Source organism: Salvia splendens, chromosome 18 (assembly GCF_004379255.2).
Source record: "Salvia splendens isolate huo1 chromosome 18, SspV2, whole genome shotgun sequence".
Taxonomy (NCBI): Eukaryota; Viridiplantae; Streptophyta; class Magnoliopsida; order Lamiales; family Lamiaceae; genus Salvia; species Salvia splendens.
In genome coordinates this window covers 13,443,906-13,465,872 of record NC_056049.1, presented here as the reverse complement: position 1 = coordinate 13,465,872, position 21,967 = coordinate 13,443,906, and the positions used below count along the sequence as shown (strand labels likewise).

Below are 21,967 nucleotides of genomic sequence, written 5' to 3'. Positions count from 1 at the left end.
ATCATCACTCTCACAACTCATCTTCTTCCACTCAACCAATCAATACTGCTACTCATTCATCTTCTCATATACCAATTGTTGATGTTTCTGTCAAACCATCTCATCAAATGATAACTCGGGGTAAAGCTGGCATTTTTAAGCCTAAAGTGTTCTCTATTTCTTTTGATTGTATATCTAGATCTGCTCTTGAGGCCTTGTTGATTCCTATTTGGAAAGCAGCCATGTTAGAGGAATTTTTGGCTCTGTTGAGAAACAATACTTGGATTCTGACCAAGCTGCCTCCAGGCAAGAATTTAATTGGTAACACTTGGGTTTTTAGACTGAAGAAACATGTTGATGGCAATATTGCTAGACATAAAGCGAGATTAGTGGCACAAGGTTTCTCACAGATACCTGGTTTTGACTTTGATGAAACGTTTAGTTATGTGGTCAAGCCTACTATTATCAGGTTAATTCTTTCTATTGCTCTCTCTCTTGGCTGGAGCATTTCAATTTTTAACTATTAGATTAGGAGATCTAGTGGTTGATATAATACAAGTGGATTATATTTTAAATTTAAATAATTATTAAATAAAATTAAAGGGTATTAATGTCAATTCTCTCTTATTAAAATTATCTTAAAACTTTAAATTTACGTAATTCTCTCGATTTAAATTATTTTTCGCAAAAAATAGCATACGTTCCAACGACGTTCGAATGATGAAATTTGATGATTTTTATTTAAGTTTTTGTATATGTTGATAAACAGTTTTTATCAACAAATACATCAAAAAATCTCAATATAATGCATGTAAAATCTTAATAAAACTGTGTTGATATTTTTGTGTACTTGTGTTGAAATACTCATGTCATTGTGTTGATATTTGTAATACACTATGTTGATATAAAAAAATACGAAATTTATGATATGATAACAAAATGACGATCTTACCCTTTTGTTGATATTTTGTCTACTATTCATTGAAATTCGTAAGATTTAATCTCATTCACTTATTTTAAAATCTAAGGGTGGAAATTTGGTCTTGATTTTAATTATGAGTGCTATGACAAGGAGTATGCTATAAGCAATAATTTTAGTCCAATGATTACATTTATCTTCAAAATAATACTTGTACTTTAGGATTTCCTTTGTTCCACTATGATCCACTTTTTTTTCTGTCTTAACTAATTCATTATAATACATAAAAATATATATTTATTTTATTTTATTTTCTTACTTTATTCTCTCTTCATTCGATATATAAAATTAATTTCTCATTTGCAAGGAAGGGTCATCTTTATTAGATATAGGAATTAAATAATTTCAAAATTTTCTGTATAGACATCCTCTCTTCATCTGTAAAATATTGTCTAAGTTTGACTCGATACGGGTTTAAAAAAATAAAAAGAAAAGTAAGTGGAAAAAAAGTTAGTGGAATTTAGGTTTTTATATATTAGTTATATAATAAAATTATTTATATATTAGTTTTATAATAAAATGTGAGCGTAAAGGAGTAAGTGGAACGAGTATATTGCATTGTACCTCGACATTGATATCTGTGATTTAGTTGGTTGAAGGTTTAAATAGAGTGCTGGCGCTGTAGAAGGTGGAGCTAGGGATCCTGTATTTAGATGGATTTGAATTTGAATTTTCCGGAAACAGCAAGTGGCGGTGAAGCAGCGGAGCTCAAAAATGATGCTGACGAAATAGAAGAGAAGGAGATGAGTAAAGAAGAAAGCATCGTTAGGAAGAGAGCATCGACGCGGGCGTGGTCTTTGCTGGCCACGGAGAAGATTACGAAACTGAATGACGAGGTTTACGACTGGGAATATGATAGGAAGCGGAGGAGTAACAAAATTGAGTCTGAGGATACAGGATTAGGCGGTGTGGATGAGAATGTCGAGGGTCAAAGCCCTAAAAAAAGGCGGGGGAGAAAGAGCAAGCCAGGGATTGAGGGGGAGAAGAATGTCGAGGCTAAAACAAAGCGGGGGAGAAAGAGGAAGGTTGTGAACGGTGAATTAGGGAGTCCGTCTGAAGGGAACGAGAAGAATGTTGAGGATGATAAAACCCTGCGGAGGTCAGAGAGGAATAACAGAGGGGCTGCAGGCTTACGTGGTGAGGAGAAGAATGCTGAGGGCCAAAGTGCTGCTGTTAGAGATGATCATGAAACACATGACGAAAATGTACTTGATTCTTGTTATCTCCACTTACTTTTTCCCTCAACTAATCTGCCTATTTTACTCTCTGTCCACTGTTGATGATTTGCAGGGGAAGAAGAATGATCGCAACACTTGTCACCAGTGCAAGAGGAATGATAAAGGGGAAGTTGTTTGGTGCACCAAGTGTTGGCGTAAGCGATATTGTCTCATTTGCATAAGTAGATGGTGGGTAAATTATCCATGGGAACTTATGTCTGACTCAATTTGAACTGAAACTTTATCTTCTCAATTTGATTATATGGTCTTCTATATGGTTGTTGTGTGGCTGAAGGTCATCTAACTTAATTTCCAAAACATGTATAAACATAATAAGTTATTAAAAAACAATTGTGTATATTGATATCTGTATTTAATGACTAAATAGAATCACCATCAAATTGGAAGTTTGATTTCAACCAGTTTTGCAACATACCACACTTGCATAGTTTAGATCGATCTTACCATGAGAAAAATTAGTGTTAGTTTGTTCTTATCTGAGATGTTAATTTGGGACTTTCAGTGCATGAGATGGAGGTTTCATACTTGCTTCTTTATTTTTATATCCTGGACTCAACATTATGTGAACCGAACTTATCTCAGGTATCCTAAAATGCAGAAAGAGGATTTTGCTGAAGCTTGCCCAGTTTGTCGTAACAACTGCAATTGCAAGGATTGCTTGCGGCTATTTGGACCAACCAAGGTTGGTTTATGTGTTTCCAACCAGCTCTATTTTATGTCGTTGGCTGCTGCTGCTGCTGCTCTCTCTCTCTCTCTCTATGAATTATCTTTTGTATTTTGCTTGCAGCACTTGAAGGATTTGACATTGAAATTTAATGATGAAACAAAGATACAGTACTCTAAATACATGCTGCGAATGCTCCTGCCCTTCTTAAAACGATTCCATGAAGAACAATTGGTTGAGAAGGAAACGGAGGCTAAGATACATGGTATTTTTTTTCCAGAAACTAATACGTATAAATTTGGTGGGCAATTTTTTATAATGCAATTGCTGGGTTACTCAGGGATTTATTAGTATTCACCTCTTTGTGAGATTATGTTATGTGATTGGTTGACACTTAGGCTTTGATAATGAACTACCAGTCTGTAGCAAGTTAGATATGTTTACAAAATATTACCCAATTACAAAATAATATACATACATGAAATTTTTAAGCTTTAAATGTTCATACTCAGTTTAAATCCATAGTGGAGAAGGAGATTTTGTGGAACTCTTTGAAAAGTAGAAATGAGTAACTCAACATAGAGAACAGACTTGGAAAGGTGAAATGAAAATCATGTGAGGAAGCGTAAGGGTAAGGAGACCAAACTGAACCAAGGAGTTAGGTACTGTTCAGTTTGGTTTTTATTTTGTGAGTAATTTCATTTTAGATTCTTTTAATAAAATTGAATTCAAAAGAATAGACAAAATTTTTATATGTTTTTTGGTTAAACCATTAAAATAAAAACTGAACTGAATAAAGTCAATAAACCGGTTTCGTTTGGTTCTCCATTCAATTTTCGATCAGTTAAAGATTGGTCTTTGACACTTTGGTTTCTCAGTTTGTATGGCTTTGTCCACGAACCAGTGTTAGCATAAAATGAATTGAGGTAAGGGTGCAAGTTGAAGGCAATAAAAATCGAATAAGTTATTCCACATTGGTTGGACCAATTTGGCTTTACTAAAAGTTATACTGGTGAATGCTGTTAAGAGTAGAATTGATTAACAAAGAATTTCTATGGAACAATAAAAAATTTAACACATGTCCTTTCACGTTTGTCAAGAAGAAAAATGAGCTAGAAACACTAGTTCAATGTAATTATTTACATGTTACATGCAAATACCAAAATAGTGATGCAACATTCATTGATACAGAGTGAAATGCGGCACCACTGTAAAATGTCCGCATAAGAAGCGTAATATACAACCATAAAAAGGGAGAAAGCACGAACTGATACATCATACTCCCTCCGTTCCATAGTAGTAGAGTCATTTTTCCATTTTGGGCGTTCCATAGTAATAAAGTCATTTCCTTTTTAGTAAAAAGTACTCCCTCCGTCCCAAGGAAGATGACCCCTTCCTTGGGTGGCACAGGAATTTATGCAATTTAGTTTTGTATGAAAAGTGGAGCGAGTAAAATAAGAGAGAGTGAATAAAGTAGAGAGAAAGGTGTAATGAGTCATCTTGGTTGGGACAAACCAAAAAGGAAAGTGGGTCATCTTCAATTGGACGGAGGGAGTAACACATTTTCCCACTTTTACTTTTCCCTCTCTCTTACTTTATTATCTCTACTTTTCCCAAGCTCCTACTTTATTATCTTTTTATTTAATACATTACACACCTTTTACTTAATCTCCGTGCCGGAAAGAAATGCCATATTGCAAGAAATAAAAATATGAACTAAAATGAACAATGATAATCCTCTTACTAGACCAATCCTCTAACGAGGCCCTACGGTAAAATTACCATCCTTAAAATAAACTCAATAGTTCACATCCGTCTCAAACCTCAAGGGTATATATACTACTCCACTAAGGAAATAAAGATAAGAATTACAATAACTAATTATAATAACCACTAGATGTACCACCAATGAACTCCCCATTAATTTAACCATCAAACAATGATATCATTCATATTTAGAAGGATTGTGGCACATCTAGTTACACTGATGTTGGTCATCTACTTGGTATCAAAGACCTTCAGATTTACTCCCTCTATCCGTGAATAGGAGTTCCGTTTTTCCATTTTGGTCCATCTGCGAATAGGAGTCCCGGTTCATAATTACTATAAATGGTAAAGAGGCCCTACATTCCACTAACTCATTCCACTCACAAATCATTTAAAACTAATATATACAAGTGGGTCCCATATTCCACTAACTTTCTTCCACCTACTTTTCTTAACATTTCTTAAAACCCGTGCCGAAATGGAATGGGACTCCTATTCGCGAACGGAGGGAGTAATATATATTATGCTATCAAATTGTTCAAATTTTTGATTGATAGTTTGTGTGGGCAGGATTACCAATTTCAGAGATAAGACCACAACAATTGAACTTTGAGAAGAATGAACGGATATACTGGTAGTTCTTTGTACAACTATTGTCTCCTTACTACTATCCATCTCAGTTTATAAATTATCATTTATGTATGTATCTACGCAGCGACAACTGTAAAACATCTATTTTTGATTTACATCGAAGCTGCCTTAAGTGTACCTATGATCTTTGTCTGACTTGTTGTCAAGAGCTTCGGGAGGGACGTCTACAAGGTTGTGATAAGGGAGTGTCCCCACAATATTCCGGCCACAGTCTAGGTTACTTGCATGGTGATGATGGTAGTAATGCAGATATTGTGATTAAGACAGAACCTCCTGATGGAATGGTTGAAGCTATCGTCACAACAGATCTTGAGGAGACAAATTCTGAGTGGAGATCTGCAGAAAGGGGTATCATTCCATGCGCGCCACCAGTGCTAGGAGGCTGTGGTGAAGGAATTCTTGAATTGAAATGCATATTTCCAAATGATTGGGTCTCTAACTTGTTGCTGAGAGCAGAAGAATTCAACTTGGCACAAGTAACTGGATACTTGAATGTAAACTTTCGGAAGTGCTCTTGTTCAAAATTCTTAAGTGAGAATGTGGGTGGAAGTGTATCAAGTGATACATTGCGGAAAGCAGCTTCTCGACAAGACTCAAGTGACAATTTTTTGTACTGTCCAACAGCTAAAGATCTTCAGCATGATGATTTAAAGCATTTCCAATGGCATTGGTCCAAAGGTGAACCTGTGATTGTTAGTAATGTACTTGACACCACATTTGGTTTGAGCTGGGAACCCATGGTTATGTGGCGTGCCATTAGACAAAAAACGGGCGATAAACGTGGAACTCTGTTTGATGTAACTGCACTAAATTGCTTGGATTGGTGTGAGGTAAGTTAACTTGTTAATCCTTTTATACCTTCAGTTTTACTACATGTTAATTGCTCCCCGTGCCCCTAACAACACTGGGATAAAATAAAAATTACTTTATTTTAATTGGTTATGCATTTTGAGAATGCATCACTAGTTTAGTTGCACATTCTCAAAATGCGTAGCACCCATTTTCGGAAGCTAATAGAAGATATAGTTTGAGTTGGATAATATATTGATCCTTCAGTTTTGTATGAAATATCTTATGTGCTTCAGAACAGCAGCAGATATTATTGTAAAAATGAGTCAGTCAATTAACATTAACTGCTTTTGTATCGGTCCCCAGTTAGTCATATATATTACCTATGAACATGTGGCAGTACTAGTTCAGTGGCTTGCAAATTGGTACTCCTGGGCTTTTGGTATTCTCATGACTCATTCACCAAGGTAGAATGATTTTGGCAAAATCCCTTTCATGTAGTATTGTTATTACTATCTGATTTTACATTTGAAATGCTCAGTGCTCCTATTGGTGTTCTATTGACCTAAAATTAGTAATGAGATGTAAAATGTCATTTCCTCTTTACTACTATTATGTTGGAGGCTATTCATGTTTTTCTTGTCCATGTTATCTGCAGATTTGCAATCTTTATTCAGGACTTTCAGATGTTTATGTTCATTATTTTAATTGACAAGCAGGTTGACATAAACATTCACAAGTTCTTCAAAGGATATTCAGAAGGTCGTTTTGATGCTTATAAATGGCCTCAGATACTCAAATTGAAAGACTGGCCTCCTGGTAACTTGTTTGAGGATCTGTTACCTCGTCACGGGGCTGAGTTTATTAGCTGCTTGCCTTTCAAAGAATATACTCATCCTCGCAGTGGGTACTTAAATCTTGCTACTAAACTGCCCGAGTTGTCTCTAAAACCGGATATGGGGCCAAAAACATATATTGCTTATGGAGTGGCACAGGAGTTGGGACGGGGAGATTCTGTAACAAGCTTGCACTGTGACATGTCTGACGCAGTATGTCCCCTTGTTTGAATTTTTGATGCTTGCTATAATTTAAATGTTGTCCAGCAGATGGTTGGGGACTAGTTTATTATTGGCCATGTTTCTGAGCTCTTACTTTGTATATGTATTAAATTTTAACCTTTTGGTTCTGTCATTCAGGTGAATGTGTTGACACATGCAGAAGCAGTGGCGCTTAATCCTGAGCAGCTTCTCGAAATAAAGAAACTGCAAGAGGAGCATGCCAAACAGGATAAAAGGGAAATTGACGGCAATGCTAAGATATTAGATGGATGGGAAGGAGAGCTACTAGATAGTGAAAATGGAATATCCAGGTTGAACAGAAGAACTTGTTCACATGATGTGGATGAAACTAATTTGAGGAGTGAAACCAAGGAACTAAAGGCTTGTATTATTGGAAATGGAAATACACTGGATGCGCAATCAGCTAACAGGGAAACTCTGATGTTTGAACAGAAGGGTAGTGCTATGGATGATTTGTTCGAAGCTTCTGAAGCAGGTGAAAGTGGCCAAAATGAAGAATATGTAAAGGAGGAGCAGGGATATAAGAATACTTGCATGCATGGAACTGTATCAGAAAGTTTTGAAGACCCTGAGGGTGCTGCTTTGTGGGATATTTTTAGGAGGGAAGACATTCCAAAACTGGAGGAGTACACGAGGAAACACTTCAAGGAATTTAGGCACATTTTTGGTAAATACTTGTCTCAGGTAATCATTCATATGTTAATATGTTTGTCCTGCACCTATATGGTTTTGATATTAAATGGTTAAAGGAAGAAAATAGTTCTTGATTCTTCACAACTTGACCAAAAGCAACTTAGACATGTATGCTAGCACCTGTATTCCAATTTTCATGTATCTATATCAGTGACATCTGTCCATAGTTTATTTTATGGATGCAATAGTATGATTTACCAGGCTGAGCCAATTTTTCTTGTGTTTTCTGGTTATCTGTTACGGACTTACTGTATTAATTCTACAGATCTCTTGTCTTTTTGATAACTTTTTACTTATATTGTCCAGTGTTTTCTTGGTGCATGGCCATTTATTTCCTATTTACGAACTGTTGTCCTACAGGTTGTCCACCCTATTCACGATCAAACAGTTTACATGACAGTGGAGCATAAAAGGAAACTTAAGGACGAATATGGTTCGTCTTTCCCTTCATATTGCTAAGTAGCATGAGTAGTACACTTTTGGGGCTCATCTTATTTATTATTCACGTTTGCATAGGAATTGAACCATGGACATTTATTCAGAAAGTAGGTGATGCTGTTTTCATACCTGCTGGATGTCCTCATCAAGTTAGAAACTTAAAGGTAGATGTGTTTTTTCAACTGCTGTTATCTAGAGATCTTGTGAAAGCTTTTTATTGAATGTTTAAATGCTGATTTCAAGTAGGGCACGCTTTATTTATATGACATAATGTTTCATTGCTATATTACTTAGTTACCCCAGTACTTGGTGATTAAATTTGATGAATTGCTTCAAATAGAATTTAGTCTTTTGAAAAAGGTTGGATAATTTAATGCACCGGCCATGTGATGCTAGTTACTTGTGGTGTGATGCTAGTTATTGGGTTAATTATTTTGTGTAGAGCATTTGTTAGAGGTTGAAACCTGGAACTTGAGAAAAACCCGTCGGTGATTTCAACTATATATTCTATAATTTGTTGTCGTATCTACTTGCTATTTACAAAATATTCCTTTTTATATCTAAATTGACACTCCATTTCAAGTTCGGTCATATATATCTACAAGACCCTACTGTAAATGATTCCATCAGCTACAGATTATGTGCTTGTAGTACACAAGATACACAACACTCAATTTCTAGCATCTTCCATGTGTTTAGTTCTATCAGGCTGCATGCGGTTGTTACTTGTTAGCAAAGCTGTATTTTTTCATAGGATCATCCAGTGGTACTTATAGCTTTGTTCCTAACTTCCTATACTTTACGAGTTTTTATCATTCTTCTCGAAGAATGATAAAGCACGAAACACCGTTTTAGCATGCACGAAGACAAAACAGAGAAATTGAATATTCTGAAGGCTAAATTTAAGAGTATAATGGGATCTAGGTGCAGTTTAATAGAACATTTGCAAATGAGTTCCACAGAAGGTAGTTTTTATTATTTAATTAATTAAGTCTTATCTTGAAGTTGTATTTGAATCAAACTTATTCTTTTTCTCAATTATATAAGTGTCTCAAAGACGAACATCAATATTGTTTAGGGTTGTATTGTGTAGATTATTGGAAAAACATTGATATGGGGCCAAAAGCATATGACTTAAGCATTTGCTTGGTTCAGATCTTGTTTGGGGCCTTAGGTTGTTTTCTCTGTTAAATTTTGGAGTAGATATGTCTCCCATATATTGCAACTTCAGATTAGTTATTTAATAAAGTTTTTTTTGTTTTTTATTAAGAAAAGAATAGAGCCTATTGTAGGACAAAATGGAAAAAATGAACAGTTGAACTTTGTACCAAGTACAAAGTCCAATCTATATGAAACTACTTGCTGAGTAATTTTCTCATGTCTAGCACGAATACATATGTAATTCTTCCATTAATTAGAAGTTTTTTGTTATGTTGGATAAGGTTGATGATGCAATAATTGTATTATTCTGCTTACAATATGTAATCGACAATCTGCATTTAATCTGCTTCCAGTAAGGCTAAAAGTTATTATCTTTCTGTTTCCTAGTCATGTATAAAGGTTGCACTTGACTTCGTTTCGCCCGAAAATATCAAAGAGTGTGTTAGATTGACGGAGGAATTTCGTATTCTACCTCAAAATCATAGGGCTAAAGAAGACAAGTTAGAGGTATACCTTCTTATTCTTATCTTTCACTTAAGTTGTTTTCTTGTATGTGTGTGTGTTCATGAGCACATAAGAGTATGAACTTGTTCACTCATGTAGGGGCAACATTATTTAAGTGGAGAGGTAATGTATTTGTATTTTAGTTCTATTCATGTTGCATTTCAAGAAGAAGAGATGGTTTTTTTTATAATGCTTCTAATTTCAATGTCGGCCACACGATAGTCACTCAATTTTATTAGTTAATTCATCCAATTCTTAAAAATATACTATTTCTTAAAAGTTTAAAACCTATGCCTAGACACATGCATGGAGATATTTGTTGCATCTATGTCTATACCCAACTGGAATGTGTATCGAGTTCTGCTTGCTATTGATTTTATCGTAAGGTCTACATAATCTCATAAATGTGTGTACTTGCACAAGTCATTGTGAGAAGATTTAAAAGCTTTGGAAATGTTAATCTATGTACAGGTGAAGAAGATCATTCTTCACGCAGTCGAAGAAGCTGTTAAGGATTTGGAGGATTTGTCAAGGCCCAGCTAGAAAGTTTTGCTTTTTCACTCTATCCTTCAAATTTATTTCAATTTTATTTGCAGAAGAATGTACTTTATCCATTCATATATTCCTGTCCCAAGAACTAGATAGTGTAATGTGTTGTACTTTAATAATTATTTTCTTGAAGCCATTTGTTTAGTACAGTAGTATTAATTGGTGCCATTTACATGGAGTTATAGGCGCAATGAACATGCAACACACTCAATAAATAGTATTCATTGTCAGTGGAAACTTAAGGAAAATAGTTCGAATTAGTAGGTTTGAGCTTTGAAGTGGGTAAGGTATGACCGTGGTTGCAAAATCACGAAATCTGCCATCAGGGCATCCACAATGAGGCGCCATAAGGCGCGCCCTATGGCGCGCCACGTCAGCAGTTTTATCCTCCTACCCCTACCTGCAATGGGGCACCCTAAGGCGCGCCCTATGCATTTTATTTTATTTGAATATTTAAATAACAAAAAATTGAGAAAAAACTTCATTTCATATATAAAAATTAATACATTACAATACGAATTAAAAAAATACGCAAACTCAACGAAGGCGGTTACGGGTCCACACTTCTTTAATCATGTCGTTCATGAGTTGCGCATGGTCTTGTTGGTTGCGCATTGAGGCCTGTCTAGCTAGAACCTCGTCGAAGCCCGACGGCAATCCTCTAGCGGGGGGCTCGGTCGCCGTGCTGGACGAGCTAGATGCATCGTCATCATCGTTCCACTCGGTGATGCTCTCACCTTCATGCTCGACTATCATGTTGTGCACGATAATGCACGCATACATGACGTCGGCAATGATTTCCTTGAACCAAAGACGAGCCAGCCCTCTCACAACGGCCCACCGTGATCGGAGCACACCAAATGCCCGCTCGACATCCTTCCGCGCCGACTCCTGCTTTTGCGCAAATAAAATCCTCCTCTCACCCATTGGGCAGCTGATTGTCTTCAGAAAAACAGGCCACCGTGGGTATATGCCATCGGCCAAGTAGTACCTCATGTGGTATCGGCGCCTGTTGGCAGTGAACTCGATGGTCGGGCCGTTGCCGTTGCATTGCTCGGCGAAGAGGGTGGAGGAGCCGATGGTCAGCGACGAAGTACGCATGCCAGATCCAGAGCCGATGGTCAGCGACGGCTTCGAGGATCAAAGTCGGGTGGCTGCCCTTGTATCCACTAGTGAATTGGCCTCTCCACGCCGTCGGACAATTCTTCCACTCCCAGTGCATACAGTCGATGCTCCCTAGCATCCCAGGAAAGCCGTGCGCCGTCTCGTGCATCTTCATCAGGCCCAGGCAATCAGCGGCAGTCGGCTTGCACAAATATGTGTTGCCGTAGGCCTCCACAACTCCCCTACAAAATCTCTTCAAGCACTCCCGGCCTGTTGTCTCCCCGACGTGGAGGTACTCGTCGAAAATGTCCGTCGTGGTGCCGTATGCCAACTTACGGAGTGCAGCTGTGCACTTTTGCAAATGTGTAAGGCCGGGTCTGCCGATGCCGTCTTCCCGATACGTGAAGTATTCATCACGTGACGACAACGTCCGGACAATGCTGAGAATAGGTAACGCGGCATTCTAAACCGCCGGCGGAAAACAGTCGGTCCCCACCGTGGTTGATCGGTAAAATAGTCTTCAACCAGACGTTGGTGAGCTGCCGCGTGGTCGCGTCGGACAGACGTCCGACGTCGAATAGGCCTACGGACCTGCTCCGCTGCCGCCGCCGCCTCCTCGCGCTGCAGTTCGACTAAGCATTCCGCCATGGCCTCTTCAACGGCTGCATCTAAGGCTGCCGAGGTCTCCGAGTGCGAACTACCTGACTCCGAGGAGCTAGAACTAGTGGTGTCATCGTCGTGGTTCATTTTGGTATGTGAGATAGGTAGAAATATGAGAGAGGAGCTAAACGAGAGAGGCGAGATGTTCTTATGAACAAGTGAACGAGAAACGAGGTTTAAATAGAAAAAAAATATCAAAAACGCGTGGCATCGTCCGCGACCATCGTCCCCTGATCCCGCAATGGGGCGCCCGATGGCGCAGATGATAGGCCATCGTCCGTGCTTCAACAGCGGACGATGCATCGGGCGTGGGCGTAGGGCGCGGACGATGGCGGGCACCCACAATGGGGAGGACGATGGCGCCCGCAGACGATGGCACGCATCGGGCGTCCCATTGTGGATACCCTCAATATATGATTTGTTTCCTCTAAGATGTTTGTGTACCAACTTCCGGGTGGAGAAAATATGGGTGTCTAAGTTCTTAGGTGGCACGTAGATAGATAGAATGGAGCTCTGGTAATAATACAATTTCACAACCCATCAGATGAGGAGCCTTATCGTTTGAGCATTTATGACCGAAACAGTCGTGCTCCCCAAAGATGGCTAGTGGATTATCATGTTGGAACTGCAACCCAAGCACCTCTGGTATTGGCTGGACCTTTCCGGTACAATGACACAACCAAAGATGATGATATCAATCGTTCTCCTGTACATTAGGCCATAATATGGATCGTTCCATGTCTTTGCATATGCGAATTTGTTAGTTATTGTTCTTTATTTCATTAAAGAGTCTTGATATTAGTAGAGTGCTAAGGATAGAGTTAAGAGTTGTTTTAGGAGTCTTTATTTAATCAGGAATTCTATTCAAGTTATAGTTTGTACTTTATTATTTTATACTACCTCATTCCCATAATAAGAGTCACATTTTTCCATTTCGGCAATCCCTCAATAAGAGTCGCATTTCATTTTTACCATTAATGGTAAATAGGTCTCATATTTCACTAACTCACTTCACTCACATTTTAGTATAAAATCAATATAAAAAAAGTGGGCCCCATATTACACTAACTTTTTCAACCAACTATTCTTTACATTTCTTTAAATCCTTGTCCACACCAAATGTGACTCCGATTGTGGGACGGAGGGATTAGTTCCTCATTGGAAGAGCTACCAATCTTGAAAATTTATAGTTTTAGGATGGTAGGTTAGGTGTAGGTAAACGTGCACAAACCGAACCGGCGCGGCTGTTAACCGCCGGTTCGGGCCCGCCGGTTCATGAATCGGAACCGGAACTGGCGGTTTGAACCGTCCGGCGGGTTGCCGGTTAACACGGGCCGGTTCAGGGTCGGCGAAATCATGAACCGTGAATCGGCGGTTCGGCGGTTTGAACCTCCGGTTCAATGGTTCAAACGGCTAACTCTGGGGTAGGTTCGTAGGGTTTCAGAGTAGGGAGCAGAAAAATCGGCGGTTCAAACCGGTTTCCGCCGGTTCCAGTAACTTTTCAGGGATAGTGCCAGGGTGCGGCGCATAGGCATGCTAAACGGTCATAAACCGGCGGTTTTGTGTCGGAAAATGGTGGACTAAACCACCGGTTTTGTGGTTGAACCGCCGGTTCGGCCGAAATTTGAAATTTGAAATTTTTTTTATTTCTTCCAATTTTACTCCTATAAATACCCCACTTCCCCTTCATTTCTCCTCACCCCATTCTTGTGTTAATAAGAATTTCTTTTCTCAATCTCAATTTCTCTTTTCTCTCCTCATTCTCTCTAATTGCTCAAGTTGTTTACTAGTTTCTACTTACTACTATATTTGTTGTTGTGCTCGTAATTCATCACTTATACTCCATACATATTCCATCCATACTACTTTCATTTATCACTATGTCTTCTTCTCGTGGTGGATCGGGCGGTGGTGATCGGGGCAAGGGAATTTCCCAAGATCAAAGTACTAGTCGTCCCTCAAAATCAAGGCGACCTAGTCGTCGAGAAGTTATGGAAGAGGTTTTCCGAGTGCAGGCTGAACGCATGCAAGTAAGTAATGAAAAATTATTTTTCCAATTCATATTTCATAATTTCATAAAATTGAGTTCATAATTTTTTTTTGCGTTCATACTTATAAGTTATAACTTCAACTTATATAATATTTGTAGATAGAAGAAGATCATAGGACCGTCATGCTACTCGCTGAAATGCAACAAGGTGGGGGTAGGGGAGGTGGTTCCCAACAAGCTGACGAGTTCGACGTTGCTATATCGTCGGACTCGGACACCAACGAGGATAGATCTCATTCTCGTATTCCGTCTAGCACCGGCGGAAATGAGGAGATGCCTCCCCCTCCCCCCACTAACTCGGCAAAAGCTTTGAAATCTGACATTTTTGTCAAACACTACAAGAAGGTCCCGGTGGTGATTCCAAGTCCTCATGATCCGACCTCTCAAGAAGAGACATCGACGTTTCATGCTTACTGCAACTATTGCGATAAAGTGTACAAATTTGCGAGTGGTGGAGGATATGGCACCCTCCGGCGCCATTTTCTTGGTGCATGGCCATTTATTTTCTTGGTGCATGGTACAAATTTGATGAATTGCTTCAAATAGAATTTAGTCTTTTGAAAAAGGTTGGATAATTTAATGCACCGGCCATGTGATGCTAGTTACTTGTGGTGTGATGCTAGTTATTGGGTTAATTATTTTGTGTAGAGCATTTGTTAGAGGTTGAAACCTGGAACTTGAGAAAAACCCGTCGGTGATTTTTTGTTGTCGTATCTACTTGCTATTTACAAAATATTCCTTTTTATATCCAAATTGACACTCCATTTCAAGTTCGGTCATATATATCTACAAGACCCTACTGTAAATAACTCCATCAGCTACAGATTATGTGCTTGTAGTACACAAGATACACAACACTCCTTTTAACGTTTATGATGACAAAAAATTTGAGGTTACTATGCAAAGTGGTTTGAACGTAGAAATCAAGAGAATTGGTAGAATGACCGTGCAACGATCTACCGTTCGGCAATGTTTGGAGAAAAAGGTAGAATTATCACGTTATTTAGTCAACTTGGGACACGGAGTGAACATTTGCTCCGATGTGTGGACGGATTGTTTTAACCGTCATTCATACATGAGCATTTCGGTTCACTTTGTGAACAATAGTTGGACTTTAAACAGGCGTTTAATAGGTTTTAGAGAATTTGAAACTCCACACACTGCACCCGAAATTGCTTCTTTGATTATACAAGTTTTAAATGAGTTTCAATTATGCAACAAGATATTTTCTATCGGTTTTGATAATGCAACTGCCAACACCGCAAGTATTGGCGATTTGATTGCGGCTTGTACACCGGTAATTGGAGGTAAGTATTTTCATCAACGATGCATTTGTCATATTTTAAATTTATGTGTACAAGATGCACTTGAATTATGGCAAAAACATGTTTCTCCTATTAGAACTGCAGTTAGATTAATCCATCAAAAGCCACCTATTGGCAAAGCATGGAAGAAATATTGCCATCAAAAGAATGTCAGGTATACGAATTTTACTATGGATGTGTCTCATAGATGGAATTCGACATATGATTGTCTGAATTCTACTTTGACACATAAAGATGCTTTATGTGATTTTTATAGAACCTATCCCGTTCATGATTTATATCTTTCGCATAGTTGTTGGGAACACAGTGTGGCTTTATTTAAATTGTTTAAAAATTTTAAAAATGCCACTGTTGAATTGTCGGGTGTTTATTACTGCACTGCTGTTCGTGTTTTAGAGCATTGCATGTACATATCCCTTGGTTTTAAAACTGCAATGAAAAATGTTTCCTCTTCCCCTGAGCTAATGTGTGTCTTATATTACATGATTGAAAAATGGCTCAAGTATTTCAGTGAGATTCCAACCGTGTTTTTGATTGCAAAGGTATTGGATCTAAAATGGAAATTAGTCGGTACCTCTAGGATTTTGGAGTTTTATTATAACAATTTGAGTTCAATTGATCTTGGCCCCCTTCAAGCAATCCAATCCGATACCAGTGACGAATTTGGAGTAGACCTCTCAGAAACCTTTCAAATAACCCACCCGAACCGGTCCATTGTCCAACAAACCTTCGAGTATAACTTGCGCGCTCTCTACACCGAATATGAAACCAAGTATAACAACACCCACCAAGTCAGAAGACCCCCCCTCCACAACATAACTATGGCTTTGCATTTCAAGCCGATTATGATGACCCCGACGCCGCGTCCCAACTAGCCGACCTATACAGCTACAACACCGGCGGAAGGACCTCAGGTATGGTAAGTGAATTGGATTTATATTTCGATTCACTCTTTTCATTTGGTGATGAAGGTCCTACTCCTCCCGCCCAAATCGACGGCCTCGATTGGTGGGGAACCCATGAGAAAGATTTTCTCATCCTTGCGTCAATGGCCAAGGAGATTTTCTCTGTTCCGGCTTCCACTGTCGCCGTCGAGTCCACTTTTAGTGTTGGCTCGTGTGTGTTGGATGAATCAAGAAGTAAGCTCTCGGCGAAAAATGTGGAAGCCGTGATGTTACTTGATAATTGGGCCAAAGCCGACGTCAGAGAATAAGAAAATGATTGGGATGATCGTCAGGAGGGATCAAAAGATGAATTCACCGGGGATGAATCGAAGGCCAACCGTCAACCGCCGCCGGCAAAGCCAAATAGGTAAGTAAGGTAAGAGAACTACGTGGCTTTGATTCCCTAATGCAAATGAGTAATGGGGATACGTAGGCAACTCAACTTAAATTTTAAATTTAAGTTGAGTTCAAGTCATTTTTCCTTTATTTCTTTTTTTTCCCCTTTTGTTCCTACTTTAAAAATATGCAAATACAATTAAATAATTGTATTTGTATATACTCTAGTCGATGAAGTAGATTTCTCTATACGGCTAAATCAGGGAAACTTTTGACAATTCTACTATAATTGTTGATTGGTAGACTAAAGTCAACATTTAAAGTTGAATTGCTAAAGGTGTCCTTAATTTAGTTATGTAGAAAGATCTCCTTCGCCGATTAAGAGTATATATACTTATAAGTTTTTTTTATATGAACTTCTACGTCTTTTTATCATTTGTAATTGGCTTCGTTGTTGACTAGTAGTCTTGTTTGTATTTAAATTTTGTTTAAGACTTCAAGACTTTAAGGTTTTTTCGATTTGTAATTATTGTAAATGTGTAATTTCAATAAAATTGCAACTTTCATCGTATTTTTTTGAATTTTATTTACGCGCATTTCATACATAAACAAATCAAATTAATGTAAAAATAAAAAATAAAAATTGCCGAACCGGCCAGGAACCGCCGGTTCATGTAAAAAACCGGCGATTTTGAACCGCCGCTTGAACCGCCTGTTTTTTGAACCGGAACCGGAACCACTGGGACCCTTGGCGGGCCGATTCTGGTTCATGCCTATCTGGAACCGTGAACCGCCGGTTCATGAACCGGAACCGGCGGTTCCGAACCGTTGTGCATGCCTAGGTATAGGGCCTCGTAAGAGACTTTCCTTCTCTGAAATTCGGTTTTTTGTTAAGTTTCTATATATCTAATTTATTTCATGTTTCTTCCCAAGACCTCCGCCTTTACTCCTATCAATTAGGGAGCTCTAGCTTAATCAAAACGAAAGTCAAAGGTAAATGGTGTACTCTCACTTTCATGAAGAACTGTTGTTGGATTTGTATCAATCCATCCCCCTTTTCTAACCGAACATCTACAAACGTCACGCATTGGGTGGAAATCCAACATAGAAGGCCCACCATCCATTTCTCTCCCCTTGGGACCACATCTTCGATGGCACCTCTTCGGTCACACTGTTGGGTAGCCTCTTTCCACGAGATCCACTTCACCACACTAAATTCATAAGCTAGGAAGCCCTAACTTAAACCCAAAATCATGGTCAATGGTAAAGAATTGACTCTCATTTACATGCCATTCTGTACTTCAACGTGAATTTGATATGAGATTCGTATCAAATGAGATGGAGGATTTGGTGGAAGAAATGAGAATTATTAATGAGTGTGAGCCCTTTTCGCAAACGATTAGAATTACGAACTGGGCAAGCAAGCCATAGTCGGCTTGAGGCACGGCTTAGCCCACGCCCGCCCACGATGAAGTGTGCTGGACTAGGCAGGGTTTCTTTCTATAAATATGGACCCAAGTTATTAAATATTTTTGAATTTCTCATGTATTTTTCAATTTTTATTATTTATTATCTTCTTTTGTCCCATAAAAATAGTGTTCTTTTTTCATTTTGGGGTGTCCCACAAAACTAGTCTCCTACTTTTGGCAAATTTTTTTGCTCTTTTATGAGGTGTGCTCCATTCTCCACTAATAATACTCCGACCACTTTTTCTTTCTATCACTCTTATACTTTACCAATTTCGCATTAAAACCGTGTCGTCCCCAAAGTCCCTATTTTTATAGGATGGAGGGAGCATAATTTATAAATTTAGAACAGACGCATTTGAAGTATTAAGTTATTTATAAAATCTTCTATTTTCAATTGCAGTTCACACATATATATATCCGTTGAAATATTATATTACTCCCTCCGATCCCAATATGTGTCCCGCTTTGACCCAACACGTGTTTTAAGAAATGTAGAGGAAAGTTAGTGAAAATGTGATGTATTAGTTTTATACTCTTAAAATGTGAGTGAAGTAAGTTAGTAGAATGTGAGGTCCATTACTAAAAATAGTAAAAATGAAGTGACACAGTTAATAAGGGGCATTCCAAAATGGAAAACTGAGACACATAATGGAGATGGAGGACAGATGGAGTATTAATTATTAAATAAATATGCATATTCAAATTTATCTTTTTGCAATTATTTTTTGAGAAAATTTAATCGCGAGAAGGAATTTTTGAAAAATATAAATGAAGTGGAGAGATAAGGAGGCCAAGTTTGTGGGTGAGGACAAGGTTGTTTTGGAAGAGGGAGGAGAGTAGTTGTTCTTGTGCACAGAGCGAGCATGAAGCCACATAACCTATTTTATTTTCATTTTAATTCCTTTGTGAGTTAGTTCTTTCGGTTATTTCATCATTTGTATAAGGATATGGGGTCGAGCATGGACAGCAGCAGTATCCTAGTTTACAATGAAGTGAGGACTTGTCTTGGACCATAGACATTTGAGTTTGCATCATTTGCGATGAGTATTTCTCAGAGAATTCTATTTCATTGGTTCAAGTATTATTGATTCTATCTCTTTATCCCTATCATGATCCCACAAGCTTGTTACACATCAAATATTTCAATCTTCAAATGTGAAACTATGAGTCAGTTATCTCTATTGTACAGTCTCTTTGTAATGATTGCTGGTGCTAGTTTCTGGTGAATCTATTATATAACAGTGTAGTTTAGTGGATCTGAAGGGATTTTTATGGTAAAGGTTCTTTCTTGTTGAAGTGTCTGCAGCTAATATATTACTCCCTGAAATTCTGTCGCATTTCATTTTCTGCACTCGTTTTAGAAAAATAATAATAAATAGCTAAAGTGGAGAGATGATAAAGTAAAAGAGAGAATAACATAAATGAGAGTCTTATCTACCTTACTCTCTCTCTTACTTTACCCTCTCTCCACTTTAACTATTTATTATCATTTTTTTAAAACGAGTGTAGAAAATGAAATGCGACAGAATTTCAGGGACTGAGGGAGTAGTAACTTGCCTTTTATTTTGGCAATATTACGCTTGACATTATTTCCTCATTTTAATGCGTCAGTTCTAAAGAGCATAGTAATTTGGCCATCCTGTGGCTCATTCAGTTACGGATCATTTTAGTAACCTTAGGGATTTTTACCTGTAGTGTTAGCTTAGATACATAAAAATACTCTAAAAGCATGCACTGACTAAATTGAAATATTATACAATTTGGAGCTTATTGAATCATGTAGTTTTTTCATATTACTCAATATGAATTGCCAGTCGAATTTATTTCCCAAATAATTTGTAAGTAAATTGGAATATGTTCTAATGCGCGTAACATTCTATCTGATATTTTGAATAAAATTTCTTTAGCAGGACAAAGCATTTTGGCTGGCCTCATGGAGCTCACACACACTTACCAATTTCTGGGTATGTATCTTTACATACTGAATGATGACAGTACTAATTATTAATATCATTCAGTTAGTAGTTGGAACTACTTGTAACTTAGACCTTTACAATTCAAACCTAATTTGTTGCAACTCTAATTATTTTCGACTTGGATTTAGTTATATGTTATTTACCATCTTCTGCTTTCTGTCACCACATCTTTAGCTTTCTCTCTCTCTCTATATATATACTTTACTCTCTTAACTTTAGCCTTTAACACATCAATTTCCTATATTCTGTACTTAAAAGCAATGCTCCAACTACTTGGGAGCATCATTAAAGATATAATTTAGTTTTTATACTTATTTTATTTTACAGAATGATAATTTTAAATGTTCTATTCGTCCCATAAAAAAAATGGACATATGATATGTTTTAATGAAAAACTAGTTAAAAATCCGAAGGAGGTGAAATGTTGGATAAACGTAGCTTGAAATCATCAAATAGTTTATCTAGTGGTGGCGAGAAACGAGGAAGGAGGTTCATATTACTGGGGAGGTTGAGAAGGCTCTGCTCTGCTCTGCTAACATAAGAAAATGTGATTGCCATATTAAAGCAGCAAAGAAGTGAAACTAAGTCACAACATGATCAAATCAATCGAAACTCTACTTCAGTTGAACCAACCATCATTTTGGAGAATCATGCTTCCAGGTATCATAATCATAATTAAAGTCATAATCATTTTTTCTCTCTCACACATGCTTGATCAAACTTTTTGTGAGCATTCTTAAATGTTATTTCCAGGTTGTGAAGGGGGAGGAATGATAGCAAAGTGAAGATAACTGTAGCGCCATCCATTACAAACTTCCAATTGTTTGAAACTTTGATTACCCTTTGCATATGATAACTTTTTGAAGAGAGGGGTTTTGCACGTGTGTCATGTGCATATGTCCCTCCTTTCAGGGACGGATCTAGGAATTCTTAGCAAGAGGGGCAAAAATATACATGGAGAAATTTTAAAAATTAAAGAAGGGGCAATTAGTAGAAGATTAATACAAATATCTCTTTAATTGGTTATACATATATATAAAGAATAAAATATGAGCAGGGGCATTTGCCCAATCTAGCTTAATGCTAGATTCATCCCTGCCTCCTTTCAACAAGATTTATAATTTTCCACTTTTGCAACAAATATTACTAAGTATAAGCGGCAAGAGAGGGGTCAAACTACAAAGACTAGGGACCTACTTGAGATCGATTCTATGACACGGGGTTGGTGTTAGCCACCACACCTTAAGCACTTGAACATGGACCTAAACACTATATTGGGAAACTTGAACTTTAAAGCATGAGAATAGAGATTGGGAGCTTAAGCTAAACTAGGGGAGCATGGAAGAGAGTTTTGAAAGCTTCAAGAGAAAATAATGAGATGGAGATAGAGACTTGACATGAAAATTCCTAAACTAAGGGCAACTTGAAACAAACATTTGCTTGAAATCATTTCAGAAACAAGAGTAATGGATTTGCAGCTTAAAACAAGATCGAGATTGAAAGGTTGTAGGGAGAAAATAAGCAAAGCTTTGGAAAACAATATACTTCTAAACTAGAGCAAAACAAGAGAGCAAATCATACGCAGCAACTAGATCTTAATATCTAAGCCACT

General features: G+C 37.8%; 1 protein-coding gene and 1 long non-coding RNA gene across 5 annotated transcripts; both read left to right on the top strand.

Annotated features, from left to right (window-relative positions):
• The first annotated feature begins 1,531 nt into the window (after positions 1 to 1,531).
• On the top strand, positions 1,532 to 10,627 carry LOC121777273 (lysine-specific demethylase JMJ25-like). Its single transcript, XM_042174464.1, has 12 exons — positions 1,532 to 2,163; positions 2,249 to 2,364; positions 2,779 to 2,878; positions 2,984 to 3,125; positions 5,198 to 5,261; positions 5,343 to 6,108; positions 6,787 to 7,116; positions 7,264 to 7,830; positions 8,200 to 8,272; positions 8,356 to 8,441; positions 9,826 to 9,945; positions 10,414 to 10,627. Exons 1-12 carry the CDS (start codon positions 1,612 to 1,614, stop codon positions 10,483 to 10,485), a joined length of 2,988 nt encoding a protein of 995 aa, XP_042030398.1. The 5' UTR covers positions 1,532 to 1,611; the 3' UTR covers positions 10,486 to 10,627.
• Positions 10,628 to 19,123: 8,496 nt separating this feature from the next.
• LOC121776058 lies at positions 19,124 to 21,335 on the top strand. 4 transcript variants are annotated; one of them, XR_006045226.1, is made up of 3 exons: positions 19,124 to 19,371; positions 20,290 to 21,015; positions 21,109 to 21,335. It is a non-coding gene; the product is annotated as an uncharacterized LOC121776058 (long non-coding RNA). The 4 variants fall into 4 exon arrangements; XR_006045224.1 differs by having other exon boundaries at positions 20,287 to 21,015; XR_006045227.1 differs by having other exon boundaries at positions 19,124 to 19,423.
• Positions 21,336 to 21,967: the final 632 nt, after the last annotated feature.

Coding starts and splice junctions, on each gene's coding strand:
- LOC121777273 (XM_042174464.1), top strand. CDS start 1,612: ATGGATTTGAATTTGAATTTTCCGGAAACAGCAAGTGGCGGTGAAGCA. Junction 6,109..6,786: donor ATTGCTTGGATTGGTGTGAG/GTAAGTTAACTT, acceptor ATTGACAAGCAG/GTTGACATAAACATTCACAA. Junction 7,831..8,199: donor TTGGTAAATACTTGTCTCAG/GTAATCATTCAT, acceptor GTTGTCCTACAG/GTTGTCCACCCTATTCACGA.